A 23648-nucleotide genomic window follows, 5' to 3' on the forward strand; every position below is an offset into this window, starting at 1 on the left:
TAAAAGAGCTCTGAAAGCTGTCCTCTCAGTCTTCAAAGACTTGTTTAAGCAGCACTGTATGATTCCCCTTAATACAATTGTCTGGAAGTCTAAACTTTGGTAATTATTTCAAATGAAAAAGAACAGCAGGAGGCTCTGTTGAAGGGAATATAAACAATTATCACTTGCACGAAGGCTATGCCAGTTACGAAACAAACTTGAATGGCTTTGCTCTTGAGAGCACCGAGCACTAAATTCATTATTAGATATAGCAAGCCTCTCAGCTGTACTCCATACATCAAACCCTATATGAGTGTCGCACGAGATGTGCAGCAAAGAGGGGAAATATGAACTGGCACAGACATCTCATTAAATTGGGGTCTTTCTAATGAGAGCACCATAATAATACCAAAGCTGGTGTGGTGGATGATAGACTCGACTATAGACCATGCCTATTCTGCCAGTTTGCAAGAGAAATATCATAATGCAAGAGCATAAAGACAGGATCAAACGGGTAAGGCTCATCCCTGCTTGGCAGGTTCAAGAATGTTCTCGAATCTTCAGCATTATTCCTATGGCTTTTTAACAAATTTAAAGTTATTTCTTATCCCTTCCAATGATTTTTTGTTTCAGTGGCAAAAATGCCTATTTCAGTAGGTGTTGAATTAGGCCCTTGTAGTAAAGGCATGGAAAAAAATGCAAAAAGCTGGAAAAAAAAATGAGTGCAACATCTGATACATTTGATAAATCTGGAGAATCATAAAGATAACTAACAACTGTCAGAGCTCATAATGTTTGTACAGATAGTGAAGAACTTCACATTGAAATTCAAGTAATCAGTGTCCAGAATGACATAGAGATAATCAAGATTCTGATGTTTGTTTATGAACACGATCCATAACAATACTTTGCGAATGAGGCAGGCAGAAACGCAAAAGCCACTTCTTTGCAAGCTCAATGAGATGCAATGCATGCTAAGCAGTAAAAAATGGCAATCTTCTGCCACTTTACATGCAGAATCTTTTGAGCTGTGACAAGCGTATACTTAAAAACCACAAGAAATACAGTCTAAGTGTATATTTATAGCTGGCTTCCTCTTTATCTTTGCATTTCATTGCTAGAGTTTATATTCAAAGTATAACATACCACCAAGAAAGAAAAAAAGAAGTGTTGCTACAAGGAAAGGAATTCTGTCTACTCATCTTTTTGGAAAACACTTCTTTAAGATTTCAATTTGCAAACCTGATTTATAACAGCCCAACCAAAGGAAAGAAACTGACTCACGTGAGCTTGTAATCTGGCCTTGAAAGCTTAAACTTGGTGAAGGAGTTTTAATGTTCTCTGAATCCATCTCCCTCTCCCCAATGGGGAAACGAATTTCTGATTTATTTGGATTTATTTTATGGGTGTTGGAGTCCTAGCTGTTCTTCATCAGGGAACCCTCTGCAGGTTTTCCCATCCTCTCTGCCCACCATGGGCATCTTGCTTTTCCTTTGCTTGTCTCTAACCCCAACAACAACAGCTCCACATCTTCTGGTATGTGCAAAGTCATCCAGCTTCTGCCATCAAACAAAAGGTCTGAAAGCTGGGGGAGAGGTTGCTGTTCCAATATACTTTTTATATATCAAGGTCAGTGGTATCACTTTAAAAGAGTCAAGTGGGACTCACCGTGATTCAAGTGGATTAAGGGTCTGATCCTTGACAGGTATCTTGTACTCATCTCCTTTCCTGTAGTTAATTATTTTTTAAAAGTTACACAGCAAAATTTGCTCCTTGTCCTCTATACATTTAACATTAAAACCCAAATTCTCTGCATCATTTGAAAACAACCTGGACTAGCAACTTGTCATCTCAAAGCAACCTAAAGCCTCTCAGGGCTTTCCAGCTCCTTGCACAGCTCTTCAGAGACCATGGCCAACTCCATGGTGCCAAGTCCTTCAATACCTGCCCAAGTACATTCAAATTTGGCTTTACAAATGGCAATCGTAGCCTGAGTGGAGCATACACCTGTGTATGGAGCAGTTTAATATTGCACTCAGACAGGTACAGACATCAGAATTACAAAAGTATGTGTATAAGCATCCAAACACGCAAAGCCAGTAAGGAGAGTTGCACCTAACTTGCTTGTATGCTTTTAGAAACTTCAGAGGATTAAACCTTTCAAAGCACTTGATGAGCCTCGTGCTTATATTTGAGTCCTCGCAGGTGCCAGCAATGGCACCACAGATGCTGCACAGCCAAGAGCAGAGGAAAAACCCCACACCCGAGTGACAGATGCCACAACCTGAGGGCTCTGTGTTTACCTGCATAATCGATCATGTCATATACACCCAAAATGTTTTCCATTTCCCAGAAACGTAATGCATTTTAAGATCTGGGCTAAACCCTGGATACCAAGCCAACATCATTAATGAGCGTGTCACTCCAGAAGGACAAAAATCAGCTCAGGGCAGTGCCACACCAGGACCCCCCAGCCTTCCACCTATTGCATATCTGCTCTGGATGCTCCTGCCAGGCAGTGTTTCCACCCAGTTACGACCCTTTAAACACAGAAATGGAGACAAAACCCCCTTAATGCCCTCATGAAATGCTTCCTTTGGAGCGCTCGTCTCTCCAGGAGAAGGCACGTGCTCTGGTGTAACGCAACCAACATTACCTGACCTACAGCTCCTGGGAGACAGGGATCTGGCACACAGTAACCATGGGGTGTCCCTAACAGGGTGTGAGGATAAAAGCTGAAGCCAAACAGATGGTCCTTGAAAAAAATCTCCCCTGAAGTGTTCTGCGTACTAAAACATCACTTACCCAACTCCCATCAAACTTGGCTTGATTTGCAAGTCTCAAGCCAAGTTTGGAGAAAAATATTCAGCTGGAAACATGTGGGGAGAAAGAGTCTTTTTCTTGCACTTGAATAATATAAAAATGAAAATATTTTGTTCAAACCTTAGAACAAATTAAGAAAAACAGAACCCAGCCCTCTTGGGTTTAAATCAAGTACTAGGGGGAAAAAAAAATAAATCAACACAGAACGCAAAGTGATGAACAAATGAAAGAGAAGTGGAAAGGGAACTGGAGCTATAATGTATAATGACCTATCAACACGTTCTATAATGTACACAAAATTTCCCTAAAAACGGAAATCACATCCGTACGGAATAGGGGCAGCTATTGTCTGAAAGCGCAGAGCAACGTTGCACAACACTCCAGGGTCCTGAGGTCGCCGTCACACACCCACAAATACAGTTACTCATCGGTACAACTGGGTACTCCAAATAGTAGCCACTAATTTTAGCAGCGTGTTCAGGATTAGCAACAGAATATTATACTCAGTTAATAAAAGAATGTAACTGGGCACCATTGAAATATTCCAACTGAAAAGGATGTAAATTTTCTGGATTCAACAAAAGATGCCAGGAGAACTGTTAACAACCACTAACTAGATGAGCAGCATAGTACAGTTGCAAAAACGTGCATTCATTTCCATTGTAACTTAAATACGCATATGTAATTTTTTAAATGTGCTTCAGTATATATAAAGTTTGTATGAGCATATGCATCCTTTTAAACAAGAAAGAAACAGCAGCATTTCTGAAATAACACTACCACAATGAGACCCCGGCCTTGGTCTCTTATAACTTGGGGTGCAGAAGGCAGCGAGAAACATCAATCTGCCCAGTAAATGATGGGTTCTCTCCAGAAACAAAATACTACATTTATACTTAGGGAAACCCAAATTCTTTATATATAATTTGATTACATGTCTGATTTTAAAATTGGATTTTTCCTCCCATTAATTTGAACCGTCATCCTTCAGAAGTACCTACATCATCAGATGTCCTTGAAAAAGTACACCCTAACTGCATTAAAGTAAAACCAGGCTATAGCTAAGGAAGCTTTTTAGTTTTTGCTTCTCAGTAAATGTAATTTTATTGCTGCTGGTGAGTGAGTCCGTGTGTTTGTGTGATTAGTCAGGGTGACTAGTTTCAGCTTTTTGCTTCTCCTCTGCACAGGGTATCGCGCAGACGGCTCTCACTGAGAAAGTCATTAGCTCAATAATAATTCCTGACAGATTCTGAATGAGATATTCCAACAGCTACTGCAGTGACTCCTGGGGTAAATAAAAGGACAGTTTTATCTTTGAGATGGGAATGAAAGAGTACACTGCACTAAATGACTAACAAGGTTTCTCAGGGACTAATTGTTAAACAAGAGTATTTATGATCAGAGGACTGGAGAATGGGACTATCATTGCAAAGTAATTAGCTCTACACAAATAACTTTAATACTTTGGCATTTTTATAACCACTGCATTATTTATTTTACTATCTATTCTATTGCAATACCATTCCCCTGGTTGCAAGTACACAGCACTTTATACTTTTTTTTTATTTCATATAAATTAAAATAAAATGGAGGAACACTCCAAAATGAGTTGAAGAACAATAGGTCCCATTTAACCATCAAATACAACAGTATTTAACTTTTGTGCTTTTGATCAATATTTACGTGACAAGCTATTAAATGCTCTTCTCCTCTACCAGTTTAATGCTGTTGTTCTTCCCACAGCCTGATCTGCACTTTTGTGTATTTAATTTATAACAGTTTCCATGGAAAAGAAGTATTCAAAGAAAAAAAAAGTGCTGATACAGCACATGGATCTTTCTACCAAACCACAAATCTTTTCTAATGTTCATCTTAAACTGAAAGCAATTCTGGGAAACAAATTAATGGTATAAATCACATTATCATTACTCACATAAAGATACTCTGTTCTAACTCTCTCAGAAAGCTACAGTGAGTAGCTAGAAGAATTCTGTATGGAGAATGCCTGTTTCTAATTAAATGATCTAAAAATAGAGTTTACATACATCTAGGACCAAGCCATCTGTGTTATCTCTCTAAGATAAGCTGTTATACACCCAAATGATATCCCTTTCATCACTGCACATATTCAAAACTAGGACTGGCCCTTCTGTCCCATTTCAGAGGGGAAAAAGAAAAAGGAAGCACATTTTTAATCAGACAAGATTTTCTGAACCTCAGATCAGATCCCTTGGTTTGGAATCTCTTTTCACACCTACTCCTGTCAATCAGAAGCAGCATGATTCAAAACTGAGGCAGCAGGCAAGTAGGATTCCTCCATGAAAGACTTGCCCAATGCAGTAAGAAGAGCTGGTTTTAATGGGCTGTCTGCATTATTTGTGTGGGGAATTCTTGCATTTTTTTTTAACAAAAGCAAACACCACCACCACCCACAAGTGTTGAAAAATCTAACTTTTTAACCTTCATTCTGACAATTAAAAGAAGAATATAAAAAGGGCACTGGAGCAAAAAGGAACCTGGGTTAAAAAGGCTGGGTAAGAGATTCCCTTGACATCTTTTGGTGATAATAAACAACAACCTGACCTCATACTTCAAGCAGGAGACCAAGGAGACAGAAAACAGACCTTTTCCCCTAAAAACAGCTACCTATATTATCAGCCAATGTCTGAGGGGAAAAAAAAGAGGAGGAAAGCTTATCAGGGCCTGTGGAGAGGGGGAAACAATCCCTGCTCAGTCAGAGCCAGTGATGGATTATCCCTTGTTAGGGAAAGGGAGCGTGATGGCATTTGGGATTGGGCTCCAGGTAACGCCTCAGGCTGCACTCAACAAAGCAACATTATTTACACCTCTCCTTAAAGTTCTTGCTGTCAGACTGTATTGAATCAAACAAATGTGTTGGTTATATTTGCCCCTCCCCTCAGCTCTGAGGCTGTTTTGCTGTTGCATGATAAAATCTCAAGCAATGGAAGTTAACCTCTTTTTTTAAAAAACTATTTCACTTTAACCTTCCAGTTCTACCACTTCACAGTAAAAAGGTATTAATTTCAACCAAAGACCTTATCCATTTTCTTGAATTAGGTAAGTAACAATTTTACACAGCAGATTCTCTACAAAAAAATTATTAAAAATACACTTATAACAGATACAAAGTAAATGCACTTAGTAATACTTTCCCCTAAAGCCTTCCAATTGTAATAGACCTTAGAATAAAATAAGCAAAATGAAGACTAACCTTTGAATAAATGCCATTTACTGGTCTCCACTGTTCTCCATTCAAAAGGAAGGGAACTGTTATCTCATAATCTTTTGACTGGTCCTTTGGCATCTGCTGTCTGGAGGACTCCAATCTGCCATCCACATTCTCGCCTGGGGACAGGGAGAAGCATTTCACATTAGTCCGGAACAGCATCTGACAACATGAACCTTGTTATTTAGAGGACCTGGCAGTATATTTCAAAAGGAAGAAATTCAGGAAAAGAATTAAACAGTAAAACCTTGTGGGGTCATATTGTCAGTGTCAAAACCTACACACATTTCTAAAAGAGCTGGTGTTCTGGGAGAGAAGCATTGAGGTTATTTCCAGCGTTGATTAGATGGTGCGTTTCTGTAGCCGCAGACAACACAGACTGCACGTAAGGAGTACAGATACCAGAATGAAAAGGTAAGGAGTTGGGATGCAAGACTTAAATATAAAAATCTGGAGAAATATTGGCACCACTATTCAAAGTGTTACATTAACCACCATACTAGAGTTTGGTATTTTTTTTCCATTTACGATGACTGGTCAGGGGAATGCCCTAGCTGGCTGTCTTTTCAGCGTCACGTTAAGAGGGTAAGCAGACTGCAGGGATTTAGAAGAGAGAAGATTTTATCAGGGCTCTTTTTCCATAGTTAAGGTAAGAAATTAGCCTTGATCATTCCACTCCCCAAGCCCTCCTCTCCCATTCCCTCTTCCCACATACAGTTGCTCTGGATCAGATTCAAACAGTGGTGGTAGGAGGAGGGACAGTGCCCCGGGGGGTGTCACGGGAGCTCTACCGTCCCCGAGGTGAACAAACCCTGCGGTTACATGACACAGGCTCCCTAAGGGCACAGTGACCCCAGATTTTCCCTTATATCCTTCCTGTTTCTGCAGTGGGGTCCACTGGTCCTCCCACTTTGCGAGTTGGAGTCACAGCATTGATATAACAACCCGGTTTGGGGTTCCTGAAAACTCCAGGTTTATTGTACACAGCAGGTTTACTGGGTTTAATCCTCAGTATTTTATTATCCCTCCAAACACTTCTTAATGGACCATCTCACTCCGCTAAAGATGGAAAGGTGAGGTTGTACTCGGTTTTAATCAGTCTGAGCTGTGTAAAACAAAACACTGAATAATGCTCTAATCCTACACAGTCAGATGACTTCAGTTCATACCACAATGTCAAAAAGCCATTTGCATGCAACATTTATCAGGTATTTTTTTTTACTCTCACTAAACATACTAATGGTATTGTGCCTGTCAAAGCAGAGTCCTAAAAAACAGTATTATAGTACAAGAGTTTGGAATGGTGTTGAGAATAAACCTTAAAGAGAAGATAGGGTTGGCCTCCAGGTGCCATGGGACAGTCAAAACCCTGGTGAGGTTTGCCACACTCTTGACCTACCATCACACTGAGCCCTTCGGTGTACTTGGACCTCACGAGGATGAGACCTGAATCTTCCCAGGTGCTCTACGATCGTGTCCATCCTCCACTAAGCTGGAGAAAGGCCGGCATTGCCTGTCTTCCTCCTTCCCCCGTTGCCTTTGTGCGAGGAGGTGCAGTGGGAAGGCGATGGGGCAGCGTTTTAGCAGCTCAACCACAGCCCAGGGCTGAACCGTGTTATGGGAGGGAGACTCATAGATTCATAGAATGTCCTGAGCTGGAAGGGACCCACAAGGATCATGGAGTCCAGCTCCTGTCCCTGCACAGGACACCCCACAGGTCACCCCGTGTGTCTGAGGACGGTGTCCAGTCTCTTCTTGAACACTGTCAGGTTGGGGCCGTGACACCTCCCTGGGGAGCCTGTTCAGTGTCCAGCACCTCTGGGTGAAGAACCTTTTCCTCGTGTCCAACTGACCCTCCCTGGCACATCTTCTGCCATTCCCTGGGCTCTGTCACTGTCACAGAGAAGAGCTCAGCCCTGCCCCTCCCGCTCCCCTGCTGAGGAAGCTGTTCCCGCCATGAGCTCTCCCTCAGCCTCCTGTTCTCCAGGTTGAACAAACCCAGTGACTTCAGCCGCTCTCATATGGCTTCCCCTCCAAACCCTTCACCAACTTTGTAGCCTCTTCTGGACACTCTCAGTAGCTTTATATCCTTTTTATCCCGTGGTGCCCAAACCTGCACACAGTGCTCCAGGTGCGGCCGCACCAGAGCGGGAACCTGCCCACACAGCGCAGCGCTCCGTGCCGCCACCTCAGTAACCTGCCCTGTCCTCTCGGGCCACCTCTCACCCTTTGTGGATCAAGAGCTCTGTTTTGGGCAGAGTGACCCCAATTTTGTCACTGTTAGAATTACCTTAAAAACATCCACACAGCCATTCATGCACACGCTTGGGCTCAGCCCTGTGGAGCCACATGAGATACCATCTCATCTGCCTGCGAGGGTCTAGACAGAACCTCACAGCTCTTTATCCTGATTATCAGGCGTGAAGCTCCCTGCACAGAGCAGAAATTTATGAAGCATATCTCAGGGAAATGAGAAAAGTTTGACTCCAGCCCTGATCTTTTTTTTTTTCCTTGGCTCACTAGAGCAGTCTCAACTATATGAATTAAATGACTCAGGTTCTTCTACTATTTTGTGGGATTTGCACTCTGAAAGTTTCATGAAATGTGAGTTTTAAGGAACGCTATTAGCACACTTTCCCTCCCACGGATGCACTGTCTACATTGATTCCACACTATCTTATACCATGGAACTGCAACTAGATATCAGGAAGCATCAAAGTCTTTCTGATATTCCTACATGTGCAAGTTGCCTTTCTTATTAATTCTGCAAAGCATTAACATTACAACATTACCCGAAACAGAAGAACTAGGAGACAGGGTGGGATCAGCCTTTGTGCACAGATGTGTTATTCCCTCATTATATGGCATAGTCCACAAAGTGCAACTGCTATAAAAATATCATGGGGAAAATAGAACAATATCTACACAAAGTGTGATTCAGTTTTGCCACTCCTACTTCTATGCTATCCTGACAAAGTGATGCTTGTGGCGCATAACAAAGTAAGGTTACAATGAGGAAATTTAATCTTACACACATGCTTATTTATCTGAACACTGAAAATGCATATTGTGCAGAAGTGTTGATAGTCTGGAGACAGACATCAAGACAGGTTTATAGGCAGCAGTTATATCTTTATTGGAAAAGACAATTTATTTGGGGGAAACTAAACAGACAAGCTTTAGGGTTTGTGAAGTCTTCTGAAGCCATAGCATTTATAAAACACAAGATCAGTTTCTGTCTAGTTGCTTTTCTTCAGCCAAATATTTTCCTGCTTATCTGAATGTTTTTATTGAAATTATTGGGTGTGATAGAAATCACAGCTTCCTGCAGGAGGCAGAGAAAGCACTGCAGCCCAGTCACGGGGCCTCATTCTGAAGAGCACTTGGGCACATGCTTAATGTTATATACGTGCTTAACTCCCAGCTGTCCTCAGTGTGATATAACCACATTATTATTTGATTTACAAAAGAAACTGTAATGTTTTTCCTATTTAAGATGATTATATTTAATCACTATGTATATTCCTGAAAGATTACAAAACACCGAAATCTGTATAACTGGTCAGTAAACTCTAGGTCAGTATTTAAATATAAAAGTAGGGGGAAGATGAAAAGGTAGATCCTTTAAATGGGATTCCACAGTCCGATTGCAAAGCTTCAGAGAACACGTTGCAGAAAACAAGGGATCACAGTCAATAAAGAGCAACCCACACATACCCATCTGAGATGGGAAATATGATGGAATTTAAAGGGCCACGGAGCCTGACCAAGGAACGGGATGCAGACAGAAAAGATACGGGTAAAGGAAGGTGTGAATTCAGAAATTTTGGGCCACCCATCCCCAAAAACAAGCACAGCCCTTCCCAAGAGCATCCGAGGAGCACCAGGAGTGGAGTGCGATGGGATGGGACCACAGGTCCATGCTAACAAAGGGTTTCCATCACCCCAATCATGTCCCCCGAGCTCCCCATGCTACCGTTCCTCATGCACACAGACCTGCTGGTATTTCCTCTCTGCCACTCTTCATCTCCTCTGCCTATTTTCATTAGCAACTCTTTGAAGCTGAGACCATTAGAGTTGTTTGCGTTATATTAATAATGAGGCCTCTTCTCTACAGAGACTCCTGGTATTACAGCAATATAAATAGTGTAATAATTGAAATCAGAGAATTTAAATTTCGATAACGTGTCATGAGAGGGGAAGAAAAATCAGGCCATCTGTATTACCAGAAACTTTTATTAGACCCAGGTTTCCTATCTCTTGTGTCACATGCACCTACTTACTCACCTACTTATTTTCCATTTCAGTGAAATTCTGTCCAGTTCTTCCTGACGCAAGCTCGTCTCCCAATTTTTCACATGAAAAACTTCACAGTTGTGCCTATCTGTTTTCTATTTTCAGCCTGCAGCGAAGGTAACGCTTTTGATCCATAAGCAGCCCACAAGCTGATGTAGCACCCTTTATTCTTTTTTTTCTTAGTAATATAAAAGACACTTTGTACAAATAGTGAGATGAGTACGTGTTATCTGACAGTGACTTTTGCACAGCTTAAATATTTTTTAATCTGCCGTCTACTTCTACAACTTTTCTTCTTCGTGCAGTATCACACAAGGACTTGTTGGGAAAGAAGTTAAGAGTAGTTTTCATCTTTTTGCTTTGTATTTCAGCTCCTCTGAGCTCTGTGCAAAACAAACTCCAAGCGTGTGATGTGACATCTTTGTTTAACGGCTGTTGCCTCCTGAAGAAGCCCAGACACACTTCAGATTTGCATTTGCTTAAAATTAATAAGCTTTTAGTCAGGCAGTGCAATTTATTTGTCCTTATGATAAACAAAAAGGTGAATGCTCTCAATACTGAGTGGGTCTGGATAAAATGGGCTGAAGTGGAAGGAAGAAAAGAAAATGCTCCCTAACCGCCCACCCCTGCCATCCTGCTAGTGCTGGTTTTGCTCCCCTGGCACAGCACAGGAGAGCGGACCCAGACCTGCGGTGGTTTATAAAAACCCTCCATCTATTAACACAGATTTACATGATGTACAACAAAGCCAAACGTACGACACTGCGCTTCCTCCCCATTGTGGATGTGCATGTCCTGGGCGTCCCATCCGCACGTCTTGTCCCACACGTGCCAACGTGATCCCATCAGGATCCCCAGGCACCCAAAGGCTCTCACAGCCCAAACATCCCACTGCAGCCCAGGGTGATGAAAATAACAGAAGCAAAGGCAGGGAAATAGAAAAAGGCTAAAGTATATTAAATCATAGTACACTTGTGTTAACTTTCTTATTACAAATGGGCTCAGAATTGTAAGTCACAGCCTATCTACTTTTTCATCTGCAACAAAACACCAATGCATCAGAATAATCTTAGGCTAGAAGAGTAATCTTTCTACAAACGGAACACCGGCATTAGCACTGCTCTGTATCGCAGGCTGTGGAAGACAGAAGGATCATACTTTGCCCATTTTCCTCCTCATTTTCTCCAGCTTCCTCAGCTTAGTTCACAGTCAGTGGGATCCATGGTTTGGATGCGTTGCTTCTCTCCCATGCCTTAAGAGAAATCTTTTATCATCTCTAGTCTCAAACTACAACTTTTAAATCCAAAATTACCAAGTGTATACGCCAAGAGAGGAGGACCAAGCATTTGTCCTTCAGGATGGGGGTGAACTTGGGAAATGTAAGGACATGAATCTGTGTAAAGAACAGAGACTCCCCACCAAGCACATCACTAACCAACCAGGTAAAGTTTTCTACCAAGGTTTAGTCAGAAAATGTATTAGGATCAACCTTTACTCACTATGCACAAGTGTCCTCCTGAAACCCAGTGCTCCAAGTTAGGAGACAACATGTGCACAGAGGACAGGAATACAACAAAAGTATCCAGCAACTTCCAGGCTGGAGCAAAGAGCCGAAACCAAGCAGTACAGAATGGAGGGCCAAATTCTAAGGGACCAGTAAATTTTCGGCTCTAAGCCATAATCTTCAAAGGCAAATAACACAAGAAAGATAAGCACATGCTATTCACATAACATCAATGTCACATGAGGCAAAGATAGTCCTGCAACAATGCATTAAAAGCAGTGTTTCCAGTGAATATCAGATACTGAAGTTACTCCCAAGAGTTACCAATGCAAGAATACCTGCAATATTGCAGGTATTTCTCCTCACCTACATTCACGAAAGTGATTGGGCCTGGAGCTGGTGGATGGGAAAGGCTGCCCGGGCGATCAGGGGAGCAGAAAGACTGAATTACCAGAAGGGAACTAAAAGAATCATTTTACATAGTCTAGAAAACCAAAGGCCCATGAATGTCGTTTAGCTTTATATACCTCTTGGTTGTTATCTGGCCAGGGCTGATGTATTTATAGATGCCAAGAGTATAAAGTAGTGATACACAAAAATAGATTGGATCACAATAAAGAACTTCTGAGCAAAGATGCTCTTGTGCATCAACGAAAGAAAAAATCAACTTCCTTTAAATGGAAATTGTTAATGTTAGGACTCCGTCTATATCATGCCAAAAAGAAAGTGTCAACTATCCAATTAACTATCCAGCTATCTGGCCAAGGAGTGGGGATGTGTGCTTCCAGTGCTGTTTCACTCCATCTTCCAGCAAAACCAAAACATTACCCAAGCCAAACATTATCCAGGCACAGTTCTTGCTGAAACCATCTTCTAGGATGGTATCCATCCTGTTTGAGCCAGGAAAAATAATAAATTGTCACTTAGTAACACAACAAAAATGCAAATTATATCTGATAATAAATATGAGAATGCTGCAAAAGAAACCGGTACAAGATTTTCAGTGCATAATGGTTAAAGAATGAAAGCCCAGTAACTTGCATAGGGTCAGACAAGCACTAGCTTGCCTTAAAGTCAACCCTTCATCTGTCTTAAATTTTACACTAACCACCAGCTGGAAACACAGCCACCCTCTCAGAAGAAAGGACAAAAATCAGAAACTCCAGCAGACTGATAAGGTTTATCCCATTATCCCACTAACAGCACTTAAACAGCTTTAAAAGAGACAGCACATAACATGCCAGGCTCTGCCCTCATCTGTGTGTAAGCACCAAAGTCTGGGCAGGATTTGACTGTGCACAAAATAAAGAACTTATCTATTCGTTCAAAATCATAAATTATTTTTCCAGCTAACATTTGGACATCTGAGCAGTACATTGATTCTCTCTACAAAACGGAGTGAAATGAGCCCTTTCAAGGTCTGCCTGGAAAACAATTATTGAGAAGAAAGAAAATACAAAAAGGGCAAGCCACCTAGCTAGACACAAAGTTAGACTTGTCTTCTCATTCCTCCCCTCATTCCCAAATCCGAGACCTCAGGCATTTAAGCACCAGTAACTTCTGGAAAACAACTAATCCATGGATCTTAGGTTTGAATCTTGTCTTTTCCTTCCCATTGCAAAATTACAACTCAAGTGCAAAAGTCTTTAAAACATCAAAAGTCAGCAAAGGTCTTTGATGAGCCTGAGGACAGGCAAGAGCAAGACGGCTCCACACACATTTCTGAATTTAATTTGCTGTTCTTTCTGCTTCTAATGAAAAAAGATCCTCTCTCCAGCTTGACAGGTCTGTCAACTTGGAACTGATCTGTCCATGACTTTCCAGCATGTCCACTTGATCTTTCCCACTGAGCACCTCCATGGGCACCGACCGCTCGGGTGACAAATAGGAGCTCGAGACGCGCGGATCCCCTTTAACTAAACAGCATTAAAACCACACTTTTTAATATTTCAGTTTTATAATTCTAAGAGCTAGCTCCTGTCATCACTTGTTCTTGCATGAGTTATTCCCTTCCTAAATCTAAATTCTGCTGATGAAATAATCTGCGACAGGAAACAGCCCTCCCAGCCCTCCCCCCACCAAATCCCATAAACTCCACGGAAAAAGTCATATGTTCAACATTTTAATATGGACTTGGGAGTGAAAGCTTAAATTTGAAGGTAACTTGCTGTTCTTCTCCACCAAAGGCTCTGCAGTCAGTGCCGCTGCGCGACCAGCTGAACAAACTAATGACACATTTCAGGGCGAAAATAGAGAGGGCGGAATAAAAAGAAAAATAAAATGTTCATTGTGGAACATACCCCCTAAGCAGTTGGGTCATCTTAATCTTCAAGCTTCTGTAATACAACTGTTGGAAGGCTCTAAGTCTGCGCACAATAAAGTGCTTTATTCAGGGAACCATATGACTCCATCAGTCATTCAAGCACATGTTTGGCACAGATTGAAAGTGAAAAGCATAGCTAAGTCAAATATTTCAAAACTGAACTTGTCTTTCTAACACACATGGTTTATATATTGGTGTAATATCTATATAACTTTTCAGTTCTCATATACGGTAATGTCATGGCTAAAGTACAAAATGATGTCTGCGGCGCTAGGCAGCGCCGTGCTTCTCGGGAGTTAACGCACGCCAAAAAGCCATTTACCAGAAAATTAAAAGGGAAGTATCACACTTGACAGGTCCTCAAGAAAACTGTAAAAAAAAATAGCTTTTGTTCCTTCTAATTCTTGAATATCTATTTCTCAAATCAGGATGCTACACCATTCTTCAGTACAGAGCTGCGCTGTAACAGATCCAGGACAGGCAGTTCCCTCCTCGGCGTGCGCCCGAGATCCATCCCCTCTGTTTGCAGATGAAATATTGCTCATCATCCAGAGTTACTCCTGCTGATGCAAATGCGATTAAAGCAATCTTGGGAGAGCACAGTGTGATTAAAGCATAAGTAATGCAAGAAGGATTTGGGCCCTCATTATACAAAATACATATTGAAATGCACTCGAGGAAAGAAGCCAGTGTATCTCAATATCCTCCCTGTTCTCGAGAACAAAATGTGACAAGTGGAGTTTTGAGAACAACATTTGCCATTGACTGCAGGAGGGGGCAGGGAGACTGCAGAACGTTTCCAATAGTGAAAACCAAGCTTTATTACCGTGTATAGAATACATACATATACTATATTTAGGAAACAGCTGTCCAGCCTCATTTGTGATGTTGTTACATTTGACTGAGGAATTACTATTCAGAACCAGTCCAAAGACAAGAGTTGTCTTTTTTCCCTAGAAAAGAACTTTTCAAAATATGAGAGAAATAAAGCAGCAAAACATTGAACCAGAGGGCATTTCAGCATGCCGGGTGATGGGTACGTATCAAGAGGTTCCTCCTATGAAAGAGCTCAAAGCCTGGAGTTCATGGCCAAGGGCAAGTTGTTAATGCAAGATTCAACCCCAAAGCAGCTTTGAAAAGTGGGCTTGGGACAACTTTGGTCCTCTTACTGCAAATCCTGTTTTAAGCTGGCTTCTTTTCCAGATCCTGATGTGTACCAAATAAACAGTCCCCATCACTCTTTCTCATGAAAACAAGCAGGACAGGACTAACAAAAGGTGAAAAATATTGAGGGTTGCACTCTGCCTTTCCCACAGGTATTTCCAGAATGCCATAGTGAGGGATGCCCTAACTCAGCATCACCCCGGCACAGGCACTACAAGGGCACATCTGTTTCTGCCTAAACTGCTGCTCCTTCCCCAAAAGATCCCAGTCCCAGACATTCTCATGTTGATTATAAACTCAGCTTTGCAGCCTTCAAGGCAGCACCTCACAAAAACACTCAGGAAGAGGAAGAGCAACCCATGCTTTACAGGAACACACACAACTAATCCATAAAGCTCCAATGTCAAAAAAAAAGTACTGAATATATTCACTTTTCAGCAATGAGTCTACATAATTACATGAAAATCCGGATCTAGCCATTCATCTCCAGCTCCTCCCCTCCAAACTCTCAAGAAAGGCTATTTTCCACTGAATGAAATTCAAAATTATGCCCAAAAATACCATTTCCTCTTGGTCTTTATAAGGTACCATACAATCATTTTCTCTTTTGATTTACCAGCCTCCCCCACTGAGTACAAGGAATCCTTAGCATTGCTGTATTGAGAGATGTTCCTTCCCATATACAACCACTGGTGGAAAAAACTATTGAGTGGGAGTTTGAGTTGTGCTCTTTAGGTGCTCACAAATCATTCATTCAGGTGTTCTCTGGGAAATCACACTCAAAACACAGCAAATCCAGATGAAGCAAATTTCAGTATTAATTGACGTAAACGTGCATGGGAAACGACTTATAATCCTTTCCCAAGCAACTATGCTACTGGACTGGGGAGTCAATATCCATCATGTATTTTGGTTTGGATGGGGAATATCTGCTACTCATATTGCACAATGGCAGCAGAAGAAAAAAATCACTGCACCTGTACTAACAGAAGCTGTCACTGACTTCTGTCTTCCTATGTTTTGAAACATAAATGAACGGACAACTCAGAGTTACTTAATCTTCTCGAAGCCACCTATCCTGCTCAGGTTTATGTGTGTAACCTTACAACAAATGTCACCATAAGCACTGGATGAGTCCATAACTCCTGACATTCACAGGCTTCTCCGGGAGATGAGGTACAGAAGTCACGAACATTTATTTTTATTGTTTCCTCAGGGCAGGATATCTTTCCAGGTCAATAACACGCTTTGCTCATCTAACCTACACATCCTCTGATCCTGCCAAGCAGATTTGAAATGAACAGCGCAGAACATCGGCACCAGGTTGTGCAAAGGAGCCAGATCCACAGAGGTGTGACAACTTATCCTGACCAAGGATCAGACCCACAAACAAGGAAAATACATGACACAAAATAAATATACAAACTACTTCTTTCTGAAGCATGACAATTTCTTCTGCAACGACCCTGCACTTTCTCCTCAACCACAAACGTTTACCCAAAATGTCTCTTCAGTGGGACGTGTTTTCCTCACTTAAGAGGCAATAGATGAACGCATAAACGCTGTTGCACTTGGAATTCTTATCTCCTGCTTCAAAATCTGCATTAAAACACAAGAGTGGTTTTCAACCTGGATACAGTTTTATGATCTCCAACTCAAAAAGGAGCACGGATCGGATGAGAGATGCTGTATCCTTCCCTAGAAGCTGCAGAGGCCATGCTTTATTCTCAGCTACAGCTGTGCCACCGCAGTGCTCTCAGTGACAGAAGAGGAATGCAATATAGACTTAAATAATCGGGACTGAACAGTTCTCCTCTTCACATCTCCTAATTGTGGAAGTAACGGGGTTTTCAGCACACTGCCACTGCTGCCTACAGACAGTGCTGCTGAATAAAGACATTGGTGATATTCTGCTCCACATATGCTCAGGCCCCTATGCTCACCTTATGTAGCATTATGATTTTTTATCTTACTTTTTTTAGATGACTGCGTCAAAACAAAATCCCCTAAACACTTAGATTCAGTGAAGTTTCTATTTTCAAATATTCCTTCAAAGGTAAGCAGTCACACATGAGGTTTATTTCTCTTGCTTGATCAGCCGTTTTCAGAATTAGAACACAAGAAGCCAGAACCAGCAAACTTTCACCGTTGTCAGAAGAAGGTTTTTCACCTAAAGCATCTGATGTATATCGTTAACCTGTATTTGTAGGGACTGACAAGGTTCCTCTTAACAAATATCTCAGGATAAACTCGTTAAAGATTCTTCTGTACCAAATCCCATGTCCTGCTTTTTATGCCCTGCTGTGTGTTATCCAGCGTGGCTAACAGGCCATGAGACATTTTGCTTCTTGCCTTATTAGATCATATATTTTGGACGAGAAAGAATGTGTTCATCTAATCAACGGTTTTGTCATGTTGACCTTGTGAATGGACAACCCACCGCTTCCAATCTACCAAATATTTCTCATCTTATCTCCAAGCCATAGAAAGCAGCAAACTCATTTATGTGGGGGGTAAAAAAATTAATGATGCAACAAGAAGTGATTTAACAGGGGAGTCAGCATTTCCAATTAGATGATGCTGCTCATCAAGTCACTTTCTGAAGCATGGATGCCAACATCACACTCAATATTGACGTACTCTCAGACTCTTATGTGACACTACAAAGAGAAGAATCAACATCCCAGAGCAGGGGTCGCCCAAGAAACAGAACCTTTTATCAGTTAGTGTGATCCTTTTCCCAAAGAGATAAAAATTTAATACAGTTGAAGCCCTTTGCTCTGTGTTAGCCAGAAACAAAAAGGATTGACCTTTTGGACTCCACTGTCCTGTCAAGAACCAATTGCAATTCTGTAACAGACTTACTCAACCTGAGGATTTTTAATTTAGATTGCTGTAGATTTGCCCTGGTGACTCAGCAGGGCCTAAGAGAAGGCTCTTGCAGGTGCGATTTAGGCCGTCGGTACTATCAAATTTTGGAGATGATGTGCTTTTGTCCTAGGAGTAATCTGAAAAGCTAATAGAAATGCAAGTACAATGTGCATGCAACAGGAAGAGCAAAATCTGAGATGATGTGGCATAAAATACAAGAACTTGTAGATGGAAAAAAAGCCATCATAAAAAGGATTAAATATAAAAATCCTTCTAGTATGAATACTATGAAGGGCCTGGTATCCTAAGCAGGACAGGATGCTACGCGAGATGCAGAGCTGGGGAGAATCTTTTTAGCAGGGCCTGCTGTGACAGAACAAGGGGTGATGGGTTTAAGCTGAAAAACGGAAGATTCAGGCCAGACATGAGGAAAGAATTGTTGGCCCTGAGGGTGGTGAGAGCCTGGCCCAGGTTGGCCAGAGAGGTGGTGGATGAACCATCCCTGGAGACATCCCAGGCCAGGCTGGACGGGGCTCTGAGCACCCTGAGCTGGTGAAGATGCCCCTGCTCATGGCAGGGGGGCACTGGATGGGCTGTTGATTAGATGACAAAACTGTTGATTAGATGAACACATTCTTTCTTGTCCAAAATATATGATCTAATAAGGTAAGAAGCAAAATGTCTCATGGCCTGTGGTTCTATGTGGTTCTATGAACCTCCTGGTGTAGCAGGACCTGGCCATAGAAACATATTTCAGACCTAATTGCAAACACCCTAGAAATGTCACTTCTCAGTTTACAACAACTCACAGCAAAAGTCAAAAGAAAAGCCACCCCACCAGCCCTCAAACATGCAGTCTCCAAAAGTCAGATTCCCAGAGGGGGGCTTGGCAGCACCCCCAGCAGAAACTGGGCTGTGAAACCCCCTGGCCAAGCATCGAGGTGGCTCCATGGCCCGTGCTGGCCACATCCCGCTGCCCGCCTGGCCCACACCACTCGCCATTCGCATGCCACACCACAGCCCTGGAGCACAAACGGGCCTGCCCAAAAGCATACACATGAATACTAATTAAAGAAAGCCCAGCTGGACTCCCTGGACCATTTGCACTTGCAATGTGAGATATGTTAGAAACTCGGGGACCGCTTGTGATAAATCTGTCAGGATGAGGATACACGAGGTCTGAACAAGGCTGGTGCAGGACCAAATAAGCCTTTACATGAATTCAGCCTTTTAAAAACAGAATTTCATGATCAATAGCATCGGCGGCAGCTGAGAGCTGGAGTGGAAGTAACAGATAAACACAGCCCTGATCTGCTGCTGTCACTCAGGTGGCGTTAGAAAAGTGCCACCGGGGCAGCCTCTGCGCTGCCAGTGGATGAAAAGCAGCCCAAAACACAGCCTGTCAATCATTAGTTCAAGGATGCTCTTTGCGGCTGGATGGACACCTTTCCAAAAAAATCTCAAGGAAAAACAAGAGATGCGAAGCTCAACAAAACACCAGCAAACCACCCGGCAGCTCCTCAGCGAGCAGGAGGGTTAACGACGCGAACATGATTTGGAGAGTGGGCATAATATCCTCAGCTGGTGTATTTTGGCATGTATCTGCGGAGCCCCGTGGACAGTGACAGCTCATGCCAGGCTATCTGCAGGGGACCTGATAGGGATAATCGTCAGACAAGAAGGTGATTATACACAGGCTGTAAATATCTGCCACGAGTGCTGGAACACTTTGAAAGAAGACGGTATTTGAAACTGAGCTGTAAAACAGAGTGCGTTGGAGAGACTGCATTTAAAAGCAAGAGACAAGGAAAGATTTGTTCTTTTGTAATTTATTTCTGCTATAGCCAATGGAGTAGCAATCAGTAACAAAAATAAAACCTGATGGAAAAGTTATTTTAATTGAAGGTAAAGAGGTTTGGACCACAATTTTAGAGTTTTCGTTTTTCTGCTATTCATGCAGCTAACACCTAATATCTGAAAGGGATTCAAAGGCTTCCACACACACACACTGATTTGGACTTTATACACCAACACCTTCATTGTCAGCCCTGAAGACACAGGAAGGCCTTGATTATGCAAAAGACTTGTACAGATGTAGTTTTTAAGGCGTTTGGCTCAATCTATATGATTAGATCATATCCTAGTAGGTATTATCCTCCAACAGGATAGCAAAGCCGGTATTTCAGTTAGTTTTCCTTTTGTCCATAAGGTCTTTTAGCTAGCGACCAAGAGCTAGCACTACTGAAAACTGGAAAAGGCAATGCTAAAACCATACAAATTGGAAACTCATACCAAAAGTGAGCGGCAGGGTTACTTTCAAGCTGTCTAGCTTATAACCTGATAATCTCTGTTTAATGTTAGTTGTTACTTGGGCAGTCCCACACCATGCACGTCTCTTGCCTTTTAAAACAACCGCATTTCAAAATCCGTTTTCAAGGCGTATCACAACTTAAACTTCTGTCTTAATCGCTAAGCACGTGTTTATGTAAAAATTGGGATATCCTGGCAGCACCTCAAATCCATAACGCCGGGCCCAGAGCAGTGGCAGCCGTAAAGCTGAGGCAGGAGCTGCAAAGCTTCCAAACGCCCGGTGGGGACGTGTGCCAGCACAGCCAAGGGGACGCTTTGTCACTGGGTCCAGGAGCACGCGGCTGTAACTTTCAGCACCTCCGCGACCAAGAAAGCAGCACATGCTCTGGCAAAGCTAAAGCCGCTCTCTGCTTCCATGCGACAACAACAACAAAAAAGGAATTAAAGGAGATAGTTGCTGAGCACACTGGCTGCAGCCACAAAAGAGCAAGTTACAAACGTGTTACAGAAAGGAATAGGAAAGATGTAGCGAGGCAAACCACAAATCCAGGGTTAGCAAGCACCACTGTTGCTCAAGCTTAGACATCTAAAGACAGGCACCATAGAGATGAGCAGCTGACACAAGTCTTACTGAGAGCTTAATTCATCAGAGCAAACAGAACCTCAGAGCTTCGGCTTGGCTCTTAGGGCATCCCAAAACACAGGTAATAGGATTTCCACCCACACCCACCACTGCGCTTTCTCATTTGTATGCTCAATCTAAGTCACCTATAGTTTGCCCTTTTATTTTACTATAGGGACAACTACTTTGAGGTACGCTCATTTCTGTCATATGTGAGTGCTTAAAGCATCTTACCTCAAACTTCCCTGGATGCATCGTCACGTTTACCTGCAGCACACGGAGGGCCTGGCCAGGTTCCCATGCTCAGAGATGGGGTACGTGCTTCCCTGACCTATACAAACCCCTCTCAGCCCATGCAAAGGGAATGATCACAGGGGAACTGGAGACCAATTTCTCATCCACCTGAGAACTGCTGCAGCTTTTATCCCCAATGTGCTGATTTGGTGTAAACACAGATGCTGATAAAGAGAAATTAAGACCCCTCACCAAGGCAAAGCAAAGCTTCAGCTCCTGTTAAGCCATTAACATAAACCCCAGGTGTTCAATTAAATGCAACAACTTGCTCTGTCTACCCTAGGATTTCAATGTGCCGGCTAACATCACGAAGTATATCTCTATCGTTCTCTTAGCAAGTCCAGAGCCAAAGTCCCAGTGAAACTCACTGCGCATAAATTTGGAGACAAACAAACATTTACAAAGTTTAAAGTTACAATGAAAAAAAAGACCCAAGACAAGAGTTTGTAGTAACACATAGGGGGACACGCGCTGTTACATGTATTTACACAAGAGAATCTCCCTTCCTCTCTCACATAAAATATGCATTGTCAGCTGCTGCTCAATGAAGAGCACAGGGCCTGGGCCCTCCAGTGGTTCCCGAATAAGCCCCAAACTTGCCGTATGAAGAGACAATTCACTTTTTCTGTGCTGCACCCCCCTTTGTAACGCAGATATCACGGGGCTGGTGCTGCAAAACACCTTTAAAACCGAAGCCACCGCTCCCTGACTTGTGCTCACTTTGAATGAACGTAGCGGCGAGTAAACTTTTCCCCAGCAAGGACGCGTTTTCCATCAGTATGGGGCTTTTTCAGGCAATTCTTCCCGGCTGGAAGCGGAGCCTGAACTCCGCCGATACTCAACCCCCCAATTGAATCTGCAGGGGACCCTGGCGGGGTAACGGCTCCCGGGTCCCCCCAGGGCACCCCGGTGCTCCCCAGGACCAGCCCCCCAGGCGACGTGCCGGGCGCTGCAAAGCGGAGTTTTTCCGCAAAGGGCTCAGAAGCCCCCACACCGCGCAGGTTACGCGGCCCCGCGTGTCCCCGGCCAAACCCCCCGCGGCTCCACCGCGTCCCACCCCCCCGCTCCGCGGGGCACCGCGGAGGTTCCGCCGCTTCTCCGCAGCGCGGAGCCCGGGGGGGAGCGCGGCGTGGGGCGCAAAACCAGCGCCGGGGGAAGCGCCCCCCCCACGCTGCTGAGTGCGCTCACTTTAACAAAGTCATTTCTCTCTTGCTTGTCCCCTTAAAATGGAGTGTGCGGTGAGGACGTGCTGCAGCAAAATGTATAGCGATGTATGGTTAACTTACCTTGAGCTGCGGGTGATGCTAAGAGGAGGCAGCTGAGGCTGAGCAGCAGCATGGAAATCTGGGCTGGGGGGTGCGGAGGAGGGGAGCGCTGCTGCTCTGCACGGAGACGCTTTGACATCTTAGCCCAGACTGAGGGAGACAAACTTTCATCAGCTGGGGCTGGAGAGCAGCACCATAATATACAGTTACAGAGAGGAGCGAGCTGGGACTCAGGATGTGAGAGATTTCCTGCATGCAGTTAACTCCAAAACCCCTCCTGCTCCTGCATGAGCTGCTGATGAGTTGGGCTTTGCTTTCTTAGGAGGAAAAAAAAGAGAGAGAGAGAGAAAAAAAAAAAAAAGAGTGAGCAGTTGTCTTTCTTTTGGTTGGTGTTTTTTTGGTTTTTTTGTTTTTTTGTTTTTTTTTTTTTCTTTTTAAGAGATAAAGGGGTTTGCGGCTGTTTTGTTTTGGGGTGTGTTGGGGTTTTTTTTGTTTGTGTTTTTATTTTTGGCAAGGAAAATTGAATTCTGTTGACCGTTGCCGTGCAGGAGCAGCCCGGCCGTGCTGGCTTGCGCGCTGCTCACCATGGAACAAATGAGCTCCGCGCCCACTCCGCGGGGTCCTAGCGCCCGCCGCCGCGCAGCCAGCGCCGAGCACCGCGCAGGGACGGGACGAGGGGGCCTGGGGTCTCCCCACCCCCAATTTTCCCATTTCTGCAGCACACGCAGCCTTGGCTGCTTCCTTTGGAAAGTCATCTGCATACGTTAAGAGCTCAGGGATTATTTATTGGTTTCATAATTATTTCGGAGTTGTTTCTGGTGCCTCCGACTTATTTCACAGGGTTGATTTTTTTTTTTTTGAAGAAAAAATAAAAAGAAAAAACACACCCACAGAGCTGCCAGATGCATTTTTTAAAATCTTCCTCATTCAAATTGCTATTGCTGACTGTC

At 43.1% G+C, this 23648-nt stretch overlaps 1 protein-coding gene across 1 annotated transcript in view; it reads right to left on the reverse strand.

The window, feature by feature from the left end:
* Positions 1-22947, reverse strand: part of ADAM12 (ADAM metallopeptidase domain 12) — a gene marked incomplete at its 3' end in the record, with an annotated part of 169097 nt that extends 146150 nt beyond the window's left edge. Inside the window, exons 1-2 of the mRNA XM_080348278.1 lie at positions 22720-22947; positions 6035-6168 (exon numbers count right to left, since the gene is read on the reverse strand). Of these exons, the coding sequence (XP_080204404.1) occupies positions 6035-6168; positions 22720-22837 (252 nt within the window). The 5' untranslated portion in view covers positions 22838-22947. The remainder of the gene's footprint in view (positions 1-6034; positions 6169-22719) is intronic.
* Positions 22948-23648: the final 701 nt, after the last annotated feature.

The sequence above is a fragment of the Nesoenas mayeri genome (assembly GCF_963082525.1).
Source record: "Nesoenas mayeri genome assembly, chromosome: 7".
NCBI lineage: Eukaryota > Metazoa > Chordata > Aves > Columbiformes > Columbidae > Nesoenas > Nesoenas mayeri.